Source organism: Bombina bombina, chromosome 6 (assembly GCF_027579735.1).
Source record: "Bombina bombina isolate aBomBom1 chromosome 6, aBomBom1.pri, whole genome shotgun sequence".
NCBI lineage: Eukaryota > Metazoa > Chordata > Amphibia > Anura > Bombinatoridae > Bombina > Bombina bombina.
The window spans coordinates 314,813,048-314,830,744 of NC_069504.1; the positions used below are offsets into that span (position 1 = coordinate 314,813,048).

The following is a 17,697-nucleotide window of genomic DNA, read 5'->3' on the forward strand; positions in this document are numbered from 1 at the left end:
TCTTCCAACTACATCCCTTTGCCTCATTCTACCTTGACATACCAAGTGTCATCGCTATTATTTTTTGCTTTGCCAAAGTCATCTGCTTGTGGTTTCCATAGGATAGAGAATACATTTTTTAAACAACTTTCCAATTTACTTCTTTATTTTCTTGTTATCCTTTGTTGAAAGAGCAGCAAATTATTACTCGGAGCTAGCTGAACTGGTAAGCCAATGACTAGAGTCATATATGTGCCAACATCTCCTGAGCCTATCTAGGTATACTTTTGAACAAAGGATGCCAAGAGAACTAAGCATGTTAGATAATAGAAGAATATTGTATGCTCTATCTGAATCTGAAAAAAAGTTTGGTTTCTTTCTAATTCTTTATTAAAAAAAAATATATATATATATGGTTCTTCAGGCTTTAAAGTGGAGGTAAAGTTATCCGGTATTGCAGCTAACCAACCATTTCTCAATAGTACCTTAATGTATTCGCCTATTTTTTATTTTTTTTATTACTGGTTTATTAATCCGTAAAAATATATTTCAAATTCCCTCACTATTTAGCCGCCGACTCATACCAAGCCCAACTTCCTTGTTTTGCAAGCTGTGACGTCTTGAGCGGTCCCACCCACTCTCTACGTCTCTCAACAGCGAGTTCGTGATTCAAATTAAACTGCACATGCACTGCTCTCTGATGTTGCCTACCACATATTAAGGGATTCCTACCTGGTCTTATAAAAGGTTTAAACAATGTATCATTTTGTTGCTGTTGATAGTTTTGTGTAGATACAAAGAACACAAAAATCCATTATTTTTCTTTTTGGTGTAGGAGGTATGATATAGTGCTTGCTCTTGCATTATGTGTGCCTATGTTTTTGTTTCTTTTTTTGTGTCAGTAGATATTGTTCAGAAAACAGTGTTATTAAAAGTCAGCCAGATTACGAGTTTTGCGTTATGGCTGGCTCGCTAATAACTTGCAAGTTATTTTCACCGCTCACCTTTCATAGCGCTGCTATTACAGGTTTGCAAAAACAAACGGCTTGTGCGGGCAATATGGTTGCATTGAGCTCCATACCTCACCCAAATGCAAGCAGTGTTTTGACGTGCTTGTGCATGATTTCCCCATAGACATCAATGGGGAGAGCCGGCTAAAAAAAAACAAAAAACAACACCTGCAATCGCGGAGCGTAAAGCTCCGTAACTCAGCCCCATTGATGTCTATGAGGAAATAAAAAGTTATGTTTAAACCTAACACCCTAACATAAACCTCGAGTCTAAACACCCCTAATCTGCCGCCCCCGACATCGCCGACACCTACATTACACTTATTAACCCCTAATCTGCCGCCCCCAATGTCGCCGCCATCGACATAATTTTATTAACCCCTAATCTGCCACTGCCACTATACTAAAGTTATTAACCCCTAAACCTCTGGCCTCCCACATCACTAACACTAAATAAATATATTAACCCCTAACGAAACCCTAAATCTAACCCTAACGTAATCCTAACACCCCCTAACTTTAATATAATTAAAATAATTCTAAATAAAACTTATTATTAATAACTATATAATTCCTATTTAAAACTAAATACTTACTTACCTGTAAAATAAACCATAAGCTAGCTACAATATAACTAATAGTTACATTGTATCTATCTTAGGTTTTATTTTTATTTCACAGCTAAGTTTGTATTTATTTAAACTAGGTAGACTAGTTAGTAAATAGTTATTAACTATTTACTAGGTACCTAGTTAAAATAAATACAAATTGACCTGTAAAATAAAACCTAACCTGAGTTACACTAACACCTTAACATTACAATAAAATTAAATACATTAAATTAACAAAATACATTTATCTAAAAAAAAAAATAAACACTAAATTACACAAAATAAAAAAAGAAAATATCAAAAATAAAAACGAATTACTCCTAATCTAATAGCCCTATCAAAATAAAAAAGCCCCAACGAAAATAAAAAAAAACCCTAGCATACACTAAACTGCCAATGGCCCTTAAAAGGGCCTTTTGCGGGGCATTGCCCCAAAGAAATCAGCTCTTTTACCTGTAAAAAAAATACAAACAACCCCCCAACAGTAAAACCCACCACCCACACAACCAAACCCCCCAAATAAAATCCTATCTAAATAAACCTAAGCCAACCAGTGCCCGGAAAAGGGCATTTGGATGGCCATTGCCCTTAAGAGCATTTAACTCTTTTACATTGCCCAAAACCCTAAGCTAAAAATAAAACCCACCCAATAAACCCTTAAAAAAAAAACTAACACTAACCCCCGACATCCATCCTTCATCCAAGCGGGCAGAAGTCCTCATCCACGCCAATCAGCATATAGGATTGCACTTTCATCCTATTGGCTGATCCAATCATCCAATAGGATTGAGCTCACATTGTATTGGCTGATTGGAATAGCCAATAGAATGCAAGCTCAATCCTATTGGCTGATTGTAACTCAGGTTAGGTTTTATTTTACAGGTAACTTTGTATTATTTTAACTAGGTAGCTATTAAATAGTTAATAACCATTTACTAACTAGTCTACCTAGTTAAAATAAATACAAACTTACCTGTAAAATAAAAATAAAACTTAAGATAGCTACAATGTAACTATTAGTTATATTGTAGCTAGCTTAGGGTTTATTTTACAGGTAAGTAAGTATTTAGTTTTAAATAGGAATTAGTTATTAATAGTAGGTTTTATTTAGATTTATTTTAATTATATTTAAGTTAGGGGGTGTTAGGGGTTAATGGGTTTATTATAACGACGGAGTGGGCAGACGGCAGATTAGGGGTTATTTATATTTAAATTAGACATGTGCGGTTCGTTTCGGATTAATTCGGAAATTCGGTAAATTCGGTAAATTCGGATCGATTCGGATTTCCGAATTAAAATACTTCCGAATCTACCGAATAAATCCGAAATAGCTGCCGTATCTCCGAATAAATCCGAATTAGCTCGTTAAGATTCGGCATTTCCCCATAGGAAACAATGGGAGTTTCGGCTGAAAAAAAACTAACACCGCAGCCCCATTGTTTCCTATGGGGAAACACTAAGTCTGCACCTAACACCCTAACATGTACCCCGAGTCTCTAAACACCCCTAATCTAACACTTATTAACCCCTAATCTGCTGCCTCCGCTATCGCTGACACCTGCATTATTTTATTAACCCCTAATCTGCCGACCGAATATCGCCGCCACCTACATTATAACTATTAACCCCTAATCTGCTGTCCCTAACACCGCCGACCCCTACATTATAGTTATTAACCCCTAATCTGCCTCCCCCAACGTCGCCGCAATCTAACTATAAGTATTAACCCCTAATCTGCCGACCCGATATCGCCGCCTACATTATAGCTATTAACCCCTAATCTGCTGTCCCTAACACCGCCGACCCCTACATTATAGTTATTAACCCCTAATCTGCCCCCCCCAACGTCGCCGCAATCTAACTACAAGTATTAACCCCTAATCTGCCGACCCGATATCGCCGCCGCCTACATTATAGCTATTAACCCCTAATCTGCTGTCCCTAACACCGCCGACCCCTACATTATAGTTATTAACCCCTAATCTGCCTCCCCCAACGTCGCTGCAATCTAACTACAAGTATTAACCCCTAATCTGCTGACCGGACATCGCCGCCGCCTACATTATAGCTATTAACCCCTAATCTGCTGTCCCTAACACCGCCGACCCCTACATTATAGTTATTAACCCCTAATCTGCCTCCCCCAACGTCGCCGCAATCTAACTACAAGTATTAACCCCTAATCTGCCGACCGCAAATCGCCGCCTACATTATAACTATTAACCCCTAATCTGCTGTCCCTAACACCGCCGACCCCTACATTATAGTTATTAACCCCTAATCTGCCTCCCCCAACGTCGCCGCAATCTAACTATAAGTATTAACCCCTAATCTGCCGACCCGATATCGCCGCCGCCTACATTATAGCTATTAACCCCTAACCTGCTGTCCCTAACACCGCCGACCCCTACATTATAGTTATTAACCCCTAATCTGCCTCCCCCCAACGTCGCCGCAATCTAACTACAAGTATTAACCCCTAATCTGCCGACCGCAAATCGCCGCCACTATAATAAATGTATTAACCCCTAAACCGCCGCACTCCCGCCTCGCAAACACTATAATACATTTTATTAACCCCTAATCTGCCCTCCCTAACATCGCCGCCACCTACCTACAATTATTAACCCCTAATCTCCCGCCCCCATCGTCGCCGCTACTATAATAAGGTTATTAACCCCTAAACCTAAGTCTAACCCTAACCCTAACACCCCCTAACTTAAATATAATTTAAATAAAACGAAATAAGTTTACTATAGTTAAATAAATGAATCCTATTTAAAACTAAAGACTTACCTGTAAAATAAACCCTAAGATAGCTGCAATATAACTAATAGTTACATTGTAGCTATTTTAGCATTTATATTTATTTTACAGACAACTTTGTATTTATTTTAACTAGGTACAATAGCTATTAAATAGTTATTGACTAATTAATAGCTACCTAGTTAAAATAATTACAAAATTACCTGTAAAATAAATCCTAACCTAAGTTACACTAACACCACACTATCATTAAATTAACTAAATAAATGAATCATATTTAAAACAAAATACTTACCTGTAAAATAAACCCTAATATAGCTGCAATATAACTAATAGTTACATTGTAGCTATTTTAGCATTTATATTTATTTTACAGACAACTTTGTATTTATTTTAACTAGGTACAATAGCTATTAAATAGTTATTGACTAATTAATAGCTACCTAGTTAAAATAATTACAAAATTACCTGTAAAATAAATCCTAACCTAAGTTACAATTAAACCTAACACTACACTGTCATTAAATAAATTAACTACAAGTACCTACAATTATCTACAATTAAATAAACTAAAGTACAAAACCCCCCCACTAAATTACAAAAAATAAAAAAATATTACAAGAATTTTAAACTAATTACACCTAATCTAAGCCCCCTAATAAAATAACAAAGCCCCCCAATTACACCTAACACTACACTATCATTAAATTAACTAAATAAATGAATCCTATATAAAACTAAAGACTTACCTGTAAAATAAACCCTAATATAGCTGCAATATAACTAATAGTTACATTGTAGCTATTTTAGCATTTATATTTATTGTACAGGCAACTTTGTATTCATTTTAACTAGGTTCAATAGCTATTAAATAGATATTGACTATTTAATAGCTACCTAGTTAAAATAATTACAAAATTACCTGTAAAATAAATCCTAACCTAAGTTACAATTAAACCTAACACTACACTATCATTAAATAAATTAACTACAAGTACCTACAATTAAATGCAATTAAAAAAACTAAACTAAAGTACAAACCCCCCCCCACTAAATTACAAAAAATAAAAAAATATTACAAGAATTTTAAACTAATTACACCTAATCTAAGCCCCCTAATAAAATAACAAAGCCCCCCAAAATAAAAAAAATGCCCTAACCTATACTAAATTACAAAAGTTAACAGCTCTATTACCTTACCAGCCCTGAACAGGGCCCTTTGCGGGGCATGCCCCAAAGAAAACAGCTCTTTTGCCTGTAAAAAAAAAACACAATCCCTCCCCTCACATTACAACCCACCACCCACATACCCCTACTCTAACCCAAACCCCCCTTAAATAAACCTAACACTACCCCCCTGAAGATCTCCCTACCTTGAGTCGTGTTCACCCAGCCGGGCCGAAGTCTTCATCCGATGGGGCAGAAGAGGACATCCAGACCGGCAGAAGTCTTCATCCAAGCGGGGCAAGAAGAGGTCTTCCATCCATCAGAAAAGTACAAAAAAACAAACAAACACTAAATTAGCAAAAATAATAAAATATTACAATAATTTTAAACTAATTACACCTAATCTAAGCCCCCTACTAGCTATTAATATAGCTACAATATAACTAATAGTTACATTGTAGCTATTTTAGGATTTATATTTATTTTACAGGCAACTTTGTATTTATTTTAACTAGGTACAATAGCTATTAAATAGTTAATAACTACCTAGCTAAAATAAATACAAATTTACCTGTAAAATAAACCCTAACCTAAGTTACAATTACACCTAACACTACACTGTCATTAAATTAACTAAATAAATTAATCCTATATAAAACTAAATACTTACCTGTAAAATAAACCCTAATATAGCTACAATATAACTAATAGTTACATTGTAGCTATTTTAGCATTTATATTTATTTTACAGGCAACTTTGTATTTATTTTAACTAGGTACAATAGCTATTAAATAGTTATTGACTAATTAATAGCTACCTAGTTAAAATAATTACAAAATTACCTGTAAAATAAATCCTAACCTAAGTTACTATTAAACCTAACACTACACTATCATTAAATAAATTAACTACAAGTACCTACAATTAAATACAATGAAATAAACTAAACTAAAGTACAAAAAAAACAAACACTAAATTACAAAAAATAAAAAAAATTACAAGAATTTTAAACTAATTACACCTAATCTAAGCCCCCTAATAAAATAACAAAGCCCCCCAAAATAAAAAAATGCCCTACCCTATACTAAATTACAAAAGTAATCAGCTCTATTACCTTACCAGCCCTGAACAGGGCCCTTTGCGGGGCATGCCCCAAAGAAAACAGCTCTTTTGCCTGTAAAAAAAAACACAATACCCCCCCCCCACATTACAACCCACCACCCACATACCCCTACTCTAACCCAAACCCCCCTTAAATAAACCTAACACTACCCCCCTGAAGATCTCTCTACCGTGTCTTCACCCAGCGGGCCGAAGTCTTCATCCGATCGGGCAGAAGAGGACATCCAGACCGGCAGAAGTCTTCATCCAAGCGGGGCAAGAAGAGGTCTTCCATCCATCAGAAGTCTTGATCCAGGCGGCATCTTCTCTGTTCATCCATCCGGAGCGGAGCGGCAGCATCCTGAAGACATCCCACGCAGAGCATCCTCTTCTTTCTTGATCCGACAACTAGGTGACTGTACCTTTAAGTGACGTCATCCAAGATGGCGTCCCTTGCATTCCGATTGGCTGATAGGATTCTATCAGCCAATCGGAATTAAGGTAGGAAAAATCTGATTGGCTGATTTAATCAGCCAATCAGATTCAAGTTCAATCCGATTGGCTGATGGAATCAGCCAATCAGATTGACCTCGCATTCTATTGGCTGTTCCGATCAGCCAATAGAATGCGAGCTCAATCTGATTGGCTGATTGGATCAGCCAATCGGATTGAACTTGAATCTGATTGGCTGATTGAATCAGCCAATCAGATTTTTCCTACCTTAATTCCGATTGGCTGATAGAATCCTATCAGCCAATCGGAATTCAAGGGACGCCATCTTGGATAACGTCACTTAAAAGGTACAGTCATCTAGTCGTCGGATCAAGAAAGAAGAGGATGCTCTGCGTGGGATGTCTTCAGGATGCTGCCGCTCCGCTCCGGATGGATGAACAGAGAAGATGCCGCCTGGATCAAGACTTCTGATGGATGGAAGACCTCTTCTTGCCCCACTTGGATGAAGACTTCTGCCGGTCTGGATGTCCTCTTCTGCCCCATCGGATGAAGACTTCGGCCCGCTGGGTGAAGACACGGTAGAGAGATCTTCAGGGGGGTAGTGTTAGGTTTATTTAAGGGGGGTTTGGGTTAGAGTAGGGGTATGTGGGTGGTGGGTTGTAATGTGGGGGGGGTATTGTGTTTTTTTTTTACAGGCAAAAGAGCTGTTTTCTTTGGGGCATGCCCCCGCAAAAGGCCCTGTTCAGGGCTGGTAAGGTAATAGAGCTGATTACTTTTGTAATTTAGTATAGGGTAGGGCATTTTTTTATTTTGGGGGGCTTTGTTATTTTATTAGGGGGCTTAGATTAGGTGTAATTAGTTTAAAATTCTTGTAATATTTTTTTATTTTTTGTAATTTAGTGTTTGTTTTTTTTGTACTTTAGTTTAGTTTATTTCATTGTATTTAATTGTAGGTACTTGTAGTTAATTTATTTAATGATAGTGTAGTGTTAGGTTTAATAGTAACTTAGGTTAGGATTTATTTTACAGGTAATTTTGTAATTATTTTAACTAGGTAGCTATTAATTAGTCAATAACTATTTAATAGCTATTGTACCTAGTTAAAATAAATACAAAGTTGCCTGTAAAATAAATATAAATGCTAAAATAGCTACAATGTAACTATTAGTTATATTGTAGCTATATTAGGGTTTATTTTACAGGTAAGTATTTAGTTTTATATAGGATTAATTTATTTAGTTAATTTAATGACAGTGTAGTGTTAGGTGTAATTGTAACTTAGGTTAGGGTTTATTTTACAGGTAAATTTGTATTTATTTTAGCTAGGTAGTTATTAACTATTTAATAGCTATTGTACCTAGTTAAAATAAATACAAAGTTGCCTGTAAAATAAATATAAATCCTAAAATAGCTACAATGTAACTATTAGTTATATTGTAGCTATATTAATAGCTAGTAGGGGGCTTAGATTAGGTGTAATTAGTTTAAAATTATTGCAATATTTTATTATTTTTGCTAATTTAGTGTTTGTTTGTTTTTTTGTACTTTTCTGATGGATGGAAGACCTCTTCTTGCCCCGCTTGGATGAAGACTTCTGCCAGTCTGGATGTCCTCTTCTGCCCCATCGGATGAAGACTTCGGCCCGGCTGGGTGAACACGACTCAAGGTAGGGAGATCTTCAGGGGGGTAGTGTTAGGTTTATTTAAGGGGGGTTTGGGTTAGTGTAGGGGTATGTGGGTGGTGGGTTGTAATGTGGGGGGGGGGATTGTGTTTTTTTTTACAGGCAAAAGAGCTGTTTTCTTTGGGGCATGCCCCGCAAAAGGCCCTGTTCAGGGCTGGTAAGGTAATAGAGCTGTTAACTTTTGTAATTTAGTATAGGGTAGGGCATTTTTTTTTATTTTGGGGGGCTTTGTTATTTTATTAGGGGGCTTAGATTAGGTGTAATTAGTTTAAAATTCTTGTAATATTTTTTTATTTTTTGTAATTTAGTGGGGGGGGGGTTGTACTTTAGTTTAGTTTTTTAATTGTATTTAATTGTAGGTACTTGTAGTTAATTTATTTAATGATAGTGTAGTGTTAGGTTTAATTGTAACTTAGGTTAGGATTTATTTTACAGGTAATTTTGTAATTATTTTAACTAGGTAGCTATTAAACAGTAAATATCTATTTAATAGCTATTGTACCTAGTTAAAATAAATACAAAGTTGCCTGTACAATAAATATAAATGCTAAAATAGCTACAATGCAACTATTAGTTATATTGCAGCTATATTAGGGTTTATTTTACAGGTAAGTCTTTAGTTTTATATAGGATTCATTTATTTAGTTAATTTAATGATAGTGTAGTGTTAGGTGTAATTGTAACTTAGGTTATGATTTATTTTACAGGTAAATTTGTATTTATTTTAGCTAGGTAGTTATTAAATAGTTATTAACTATTTAATAGCTATTGTACCTAGTTAAAATAAATACAAAGTTGCCTGTAAAATAAATATAAATCCTAAAATAGCTACAATGTAACTATTAGTTATATTGAAGCTATATTAATAGCTAGTAGGGGGCTTAGATTAGGTGTAATTAGTTTAAAATTATTGTAATATTTTATTATTTTTTGTAATTTAGTGTTTGTTTGTATTTTGGTACTTGTATGATGGATGGAAGACCTCTTCTTGCCCCGCTTGGATGAAGACTTCTGCCGGTCTGGATGTCCTCTTCTGCCCCATCGGATGAAGACTTCGGCCCGGCTGGGTGAACACGACTCAAGGTAGGGAGATCTTCAGGGGGGTAGTGTTAGGTTTATTTAAGGGGGGTTTGGGTTAGAGTAGGGGTATGTGGGTGGTGGGTTGTAATGTGGGGGGGTATTGTGTTTTTTTTTTTACAGGCAAAAGAGCTGTTTTCTTTGGGGCATGCCCCGCAAAGGGCCCTGTTCAGGGCTGGTAAGGTAATAGAGCTGTTAACTTTTGTAATTTAGTATAGGGTAGGGCATTTTTTTTATTTTGGGGGGCTTTGTTATTTTATTAGGGGGCTTAGATTAGGTGTAATTAGTTTAAAATTCTTGTAATATTTTTTTATTTTTTGTAATTTAGTGTTTGTTTTTTTTTGTAATTTAGTGGGGGGGGTTTTGTACTTTAGTTTATTTAATTGTAGATAATTGTAGGTACTTGTAGTTAATTTATTTAATGACAGTGTAGTGTTAGGTTTAATTGTAACTTAGGTTAGGATTTATTTTACAGGTAATTTTGTAATTATTTTAACTAGGTAGCTATTAATTAGTCAATAACTATTTAATAGCTTTTGTACCTAGTTAAAATAAATACAAAGTTGCCTGTAAAATAAATATAAATGCTAAAATAGCTACAATGTAACTATTAGTTATATTGCAGCTATATTAGGGTTTATTTTACAGGTAAGTATTTTGTTTTAAATATGATTCATTTATTTAGTTAATTTAATGATAGTGTAGTGTTAGGTGTTAGTGTAACTTAGGTTAGGATTTATTTTACAGGTAAATTTGTATTTATTTTAGCTAGGTAGTTATTAAATAGTTAATAACTATTTAATAACTATTGTACCTAGTTAAAATAAATACAAAGTTGCCTGTAAAATAAAAATAAATCCTAAAATAGCTACAATGTAACTATTAGTTATATTGCAGCTATCTTAGGGTTTATTTTACAGGTAAGTCTTTAGTTTTAAATAGGATTCATTTATTTAACTATAGTAAACTTATTTTGTTTTATTTAAATTATATGTAAGTTAGGGGGTGTTAGTGTTAGGGTTAGACTTAGGTTTAGGGGTTAATAACCTTATTATAGTAGCGGCGACGATGGGGGCGGGAGATTAGGGGTTAATAATTGTAGGTAGGTGGCGGCGATGTTAGGGAGGGCAGATTAGGGGTTAATAAAATGTATTATAGTGTTTGCGAGGCGGGAGTGCGGCGGTTTAGGGGTTAATACATTTATTATAGTGGCGGCGATTTGCGGTCGGCAGATTAGGGGTTAATACTTGTAGTTAGATTGCGGCGACGTTGGGGGGAGGCAGATTAGGGGTTAATAACTATAATGTAGGGGTCGGCGGTGTTAGGGACAGCAGATTAGGGGTTAATAGCTATAATGTAGGCGGCGATATCGGGTCGGCAGATTAGGGGTTAATACTTGTAGTTAGATTGCGGCGACGTTGGGGGGGCAGATTAGGGGTTAATAACTATAATGTAGGGGTCGGCAGTGTTAGGGACAGCAGATTAGGGGTTAATAGCTATAATGTAGGCGGCGGCGATATCCGATCGGCAGATTAGGGGTTAAATAATGTTATTATAGGGTTTGCGATGTGGGGGGGCCTCGGTTTAGTGGTTCATAGGTAGTTTATGGGTGTTAGTGACTTAGTGTACTAAATGGGTGTTAGTGTACTAAAAACATACCGAATTTCGAAACGGAATAGAACCGAATTCAGCCGAATCCGAATAAATCCGAAACGAATTTATTCGGATCCGAATAAATCCGAAACGAATTTATTCAAATTTTGCCGAATCAGATTCGATCCGAAACGAAATTCTAAAAGTCCGAATCGATCCGAACCGAAAATGAACCGAATTTTTTAGCGGTGCACATGTCTAATTTAAATAGTGTTTTTGATGCGGGAGGGCAGTGGTTTAGGGGTTAATAATTTTATTAAAGTGGCGACGATGTCGGGGAGCGGCAGAATAGGGATTAATACATTTATTATAGTGTTTGCGATGCGGGAGGGCCTCGGTTTAGGAGTTAATAGGTAGTTTACGGGTGTTAGTGTACTTTTTAACACTGTAGTTATGAGATTTATGGTACAGCTTTGTAATGTAAATCTCATAACTACTGACTTTAGATGGCGGTACAAATCTTGTCGGTATAGGCTGTACCGCTCACTTTTTGGCCTCACAGCAAAACTCGTAATACTGGCGCTATAGCGTCCCATTGAAAAAGGACTTTTTTAAAAGTGCGGTACTGACGTTGCGTGACGGCCAAAAAAGTGTGTATGGTACAGCTATACCTGCAAGACTTGTAATAGCAGCGGTAGGGAAAAAGCAAAACTCAATCTAGTTGAGTGTTATTAAACTAGAATTTGAAAACACTTGTAGTTATTATTTTCTCATTTTTAATTGAACATTTCAGCTTGTCCTTGAGCAGCACTGTGATTCTCTAAAGGAGTTTATTGCTTGTTCTCTTTGAATTACACTTAGGTTTGACCACATTGTCTTGTTTTTAATTGTTTTTTTTTTATTATTATTACCCTGTGATATTCAGTCTCTCAGTGTCCTTCTCTTGTAGATCCACTGTTTCCACACATGCACAATTAGGAGAGACTCAATCTGTTTTACCTTGACGTAAATACACTATAAATTAGCGTTATTCAAAACCAGTCCTCAAGGACTCCATAGAGACCAGCATTACAAATCATTGTGCTTCGTAAAATTAATTGCACATCACCTGTGCTTAAAAGGATATAGAACCTTTTGTTTCATTGTTATAATAAAACAAAACAATAAGCAGTGGGTTATACTTATATATATATATATATATATACATACATATACATAGAGTATACACACACATATATATATATATATATATATATATATATATGTAAATAGAAGGACAGAATGGACTAGGCCCAGACAATGTTGAGGAAACAAGGGACCATATTTTTTCAGCTGGAAATGATTGGGGGGGGGGGGTGGATGGGGAAGTATTTTTTTGTATAATGTATTTCTTAATTGAGTGTCTCTCTTAAGTGTTGGGAGACGGCATTTGTGGTTATAGTTCATTGCATTGGTTTCAGGCTTGGACAAGGATTTCTCACTTTTGAAGATCTTGGTGATCACAGATTCCAGTTAATCTAAAGAACCTATATGAGCACCTGTGATCACACAGGACTGCTTTGTCACTGGTGTACAAACTTTACTCCAAGTTAATGCAGATGTCATGTAAACAGGGTTTGTGACACAATTAATTGCTGTAGGATTTAGATAATATAGCAAGGAATGATCTGTAGATATATCACACTCAAGCCAAAATTAAACTTTCATGATTCAGATAGAGAATGCAGTTTTAAACAACTTTCCAATTTGTCTTCCATTAAAGTGAATGTAAATTTTGATGCTAAAGTGCCCGGTTTGTAAAAATTTGATTAAAAACAGGGGCATTTTAATTCGTCAAAATTTACATTTCACTTGTGTTGTGAAAAAAAACAACTTACCTTTTAATCTTGACAGCAGCTGCAGCTTCCTCCACCCGTTGAAAAGCCTCTTCCTGGGTCTAAAATGAGGATGGAATCCGGCTTCCTCCAATCACGGCGTTTAATCAGACACTGATTCCCCCAGGGGGGAAGCCGTGATTGGAGGATGACCTATTCATCATTTCTGACATCAGAAATAGCTTGCGACGACCGGAGGAAGCTGGAGCTGCTGTCAACATTAAAAGGTACGTTTTTTTTCACAACATGAGTGAAATGTAAATTTTGATGAATTAAAGTGCCCCAGTTTTTAATTGAATTTATAAAAACCTGGGCACTTTAGCATTAAAATTTACATTCACTTTAATAAAATGTGCAGTCTTTTTATATTTTCAATTTTTGAGTCACCAACTCCTACTAAGCATGTGCAAGTATATACGTATATGCATTTGTGATTGGCTGATGGCTGTCACATGATACAGGAGGAGTGGAAATAGACACAAGTACTATTGCATTGTCTTGTTATCATGCATTTGTTGATTATGCAAACATACTGTATTTACTGGTCATTTAAAGTAATTACAGTACTTCTAAGTTGAACAGAAGGATATTTGCTCTTTTATAAAATTAAAAGCTAACAGCTTTGATTTACTATATTAAAAATGCAGGCCCCAGAGTAGGAACTGCCATTTCTCTAGTTCAGAGAGAGATTACCTGGTATTTTGGGACTTGACTGTACTGTTTAGTCAGGACCAGATTGATATATTACAGGATAGTTCTTCTCTGTGAAAGGCACATGTTGAGCAAAAAGAGGTGGCTCCTGGGGTTGTAACTGGCCATAGAACAATCTATTATACTTGTGTTTGTTCCCAGGTTAAGTGTGTCTCTGTCTCTCTCTCTGTGTCTGTCTCTCTCTCTCTGTGTCTGTCTCTCTCTCTCTCTCTCCACACACACACACACACACACACATACATACCACACACACACACATATACACATATATATATATATATATATATATATAAAATGTTCAGTCTCTTTTTATCTTTACACTTTTCGAGTCACCAGCTCCTACTGAGCATGTGCAAGAATATATGTATATGCATTTGTGATTGGCTGATGGATGTCACATGATACAGGAGGAGTGGAAATAGACATAACTTTGAAATGTGCCAGAAAAATATCTACTACTCATTTGAAGTTCAGAAAAAGGCCTCCATTTATCAAAGGTCTTGCGGACCTGATCCAACAGTGCGGATCAGGTCTGCAAGACCTCGCTAAATGCGGAGAGCAATACGCTCCCCGCATTTAACATTGCACCACACGCCGCCCCCTGCTGACTCGCGGCCGCCAGCAGGGAGGTGTCAATCAACCCGATCGTACTCGATCAGGTTGATTTCCGGCGATTCCTGTCCGTCTGCTCAGAGCAGGCGGACAGGGTTATGGAGCAGAGGTCTTTAGATCGCTGCTTCATAACTTGTGTTTCTAGCGAGTCTGAAGACTCGCCAGAAACACAGCCCTTCAAGCTCCGTACGGAGCTTGATAAATATGGGCCTAAGTGCTATTACATTGTCTTGTTATCATGCATTGATTTTGCAAATCTACTGTATTTGCTTGTCCTCACAATAGTTGTAGCATCTCCTTTGATGCTATAGAGGCAGGATGGGATCAATGTGGTCACCCACCAGACTTAATCAAGGCCAGCTGGACACAGAAGAAAACTCCAGATCCTCCAATATTCAGAATGGACCCAGGATGCACCAATGGTCAAGATAGACCCGAAAGTATATCCCTCTCTAACAGATGGGAGAGGCGGCAAAAAAAGATGATAGCAAGTGTTCCAAATATAAAATTACTTTATTAAAATAAGAAAAGCAAGGCGACGCATTTCTCAGCAACAAGCTGTTTCATCAGGCTTTATATTTGGAACACTTGCTATCATCTTTTTTTGCCGCATCTTCCATCTGTTAGAGAGGGATATACTTTCGGGTCTATCTTGACCATTGGTGCATCCTGGGTCCATTCTGAATATTGGAGGATCTGGAGTTTTCTTCTGTGTCCAGCTGGCTTTGATTAAGTCTGGTGGGTGACCACATTGATCCCATCCTGCCTCTATAGCATCAAAGGAGATGCTACAACTATTGTGAGTACCATTCCTATCTTTTGCATTGGTTCACCTGTGCTAAGGCAATACTAGGCCATATAGGCACCTGTGTCTTTTTTTGTCGTTCTGATACAGATACCACATCAATACCGGCAGTTGGTCTTCTGGGTGACTGTGATAGATCCCAGACTGTCTCCATAGCACTGATTGAGGTGATTTCACAAATGTGAGTTCACTCCCTCATATATTAAGTTGTTTGGATCAAACAATATTGGGCCATGTGGCGCTTCTGTCTTCTCTTGTCTTTGTAGATTGCTGCCATGGATCCCGGCCTGGATCTCCACAGATAGCTGCCTTGACCCTCCTATCAGAGACTTTTTATCTCCCTAGAGATTCCTCAATTATTATTATATTGGTTACTGGTATTTATATATGTATATGCATATCATTGCTTGACTCATTTTTATATACTGTATTATATATTATTTTGTATAACTACATTGCATTTTTAGATCCTGATATTACCTAATAATAGTCTGATATATCTACCATTCCACAAACTCATCAGAGCTATTATAATTTGAGGTTTAGTCACTTATTTATCATTTAGTACTAATATCCCATCTTTCTCGTTTGAGGTACATATATATCAAACTTGCCACGTATTTACTACTTAGTATTCTACCCCCTCTTTCTCGTTTCAGGTATATATACATTCATCCTGTCTCTTTAGACTGGTTTGTATTGACTAATCACAGTAGGGCGCCCCCTCCTCTGTTGTTGTCCCTTAAAGTGCTTATACAATTTGTTTCCCTATAAATTATTTGTCCCCTGTAGGTCCTTCATGCTCCAATCAATCAGACATTAATATTTACTCTGATAAATTAAATCTGTCTACATATACAAACATGTACAAAAAAAATGAATAATTTATTATAATGTAAATTAATTATTTATGTAACCCCTGTAGGTCCATCATACTCCAATCAAACAGCCATTGACATTTACATTGATAAACTAGAGCCATCCTCATGTACAAAAATTAATAATTTATTATCATAATTTAAATGTATTTTTAATTATCTTTTGTGATATAGTATGATGATCCCATCAATCAATAGAAATATCATGATGTGTGTTAGTGTTTTGCATTTTTTTAACTTACCTTTTCAAAGAATATTGTTTTCCCAAAAGTGCCTTTGGGTCTTGTTGACGTATTGCTCTAATTGCAGTTGGTGCAGTAAACATGGCTGTAACTCCATGCTCTGATATTACACGGAAATATGCAGATGTGTCTGGCGTTCCTACAGGTTTTCCCTGTGGACAGTTATTTTAAGATCATTATGACATTAAAGACTCCCTGTTGTTAGCAACTCTAGATCTAATAACAGAGTATGATCACATCATATTAACAAATTCATCTGTGTAATGTTATGAACGACTGATTCAGTTTTCTGAATTTTGAGTTATATAGATAAACATATTTATCCTACAGTTAAATAGAGAACTGTGGCAAATAGCATTATGTTGAAAGATGTAATTTTGCATAACACGGACATCTAAAAAAAAAAAAAAAATTAATTCCTATTCACCATAGTCTGCAGTTTAGTGAATATGGTTGCGGACAATGTATCTGTATGTTTTGTGTGTCTATGTGTGTGCATGTGGTGTGTGTATTTGTGTAGAGATGTTCACATGTGTGTGTTTGTTTGTTTGTATGTATGTGGTGTGTTTATGTGCGTGTTTGTATGTATGTGGTGTGTTTATGTGTGTGTTTGTATGTATGTGGTGTGTTTATGTGTGTGTTTGTATGTATGTGGTGTGTTTATGTGTGTGTTTGTATGTATGTGGTGTGTTTATGTGTGTGTTTGTATGTATGTGGTGTGTTTATGTGTGTGTTTGTATGTATGTGGTGTGTTTATGTGTGTGTTTGTATGTATGTGGTGTGTTTATGTGTTTGCTTGTATGTATGTGGTGTGTTTATGTGTGTGTTTGTATGTATGTGGTGTGTTTATGTGTGTGTTTGTATGTATGTGGTGTGTTTATGTGTTTGTTTGTATGTATGTGGTGTGTTTATGTGTGTGTTTGTATGTATGTGGTGTGTTTATGTGTGTGTTTGTATGTATGTGGTGTGTTTATGTGTGTGTTTGTATGTATGTGGTGTGTTTATGTGTGTGTTTGTATGTATGTGGTGTGTTTATGTGTGTGTTTGTATGTATGTGGTGTGTTAATGTGTGTGTTTGTATGTATGTGGTGTGTTTATGTGTTTGCTTGTATGTATGTGGTGTGTTTATGTGTGTG

At 36.2% G+C, this 17,697-nt stretch overlaps 1 protein-coding gene across 1 annotated transcript in view; it reads right to left on the minus strand.

The window, feature by feature from the left end:
• The window catches only part of ACSS3 (acyl-CoA synthetase short chain family member 3), a 328,915-nt gene that overhangs the window by 163,496 nt on the left and 147,722 nt on the right, over positions 1 to 17,697 (minus strand). The window contains exon 9 of the mRNA XM_053716935.1: positions 16,562 to 16,713. Within this exon, the coding sequence (XP_053572910.1) occupies positions 16,562 to 16,713 (152 nt within the window). The remainder of the gene's footprint in view (positions 1 to 16,561; positions 16,714 to 17,697) is intronic.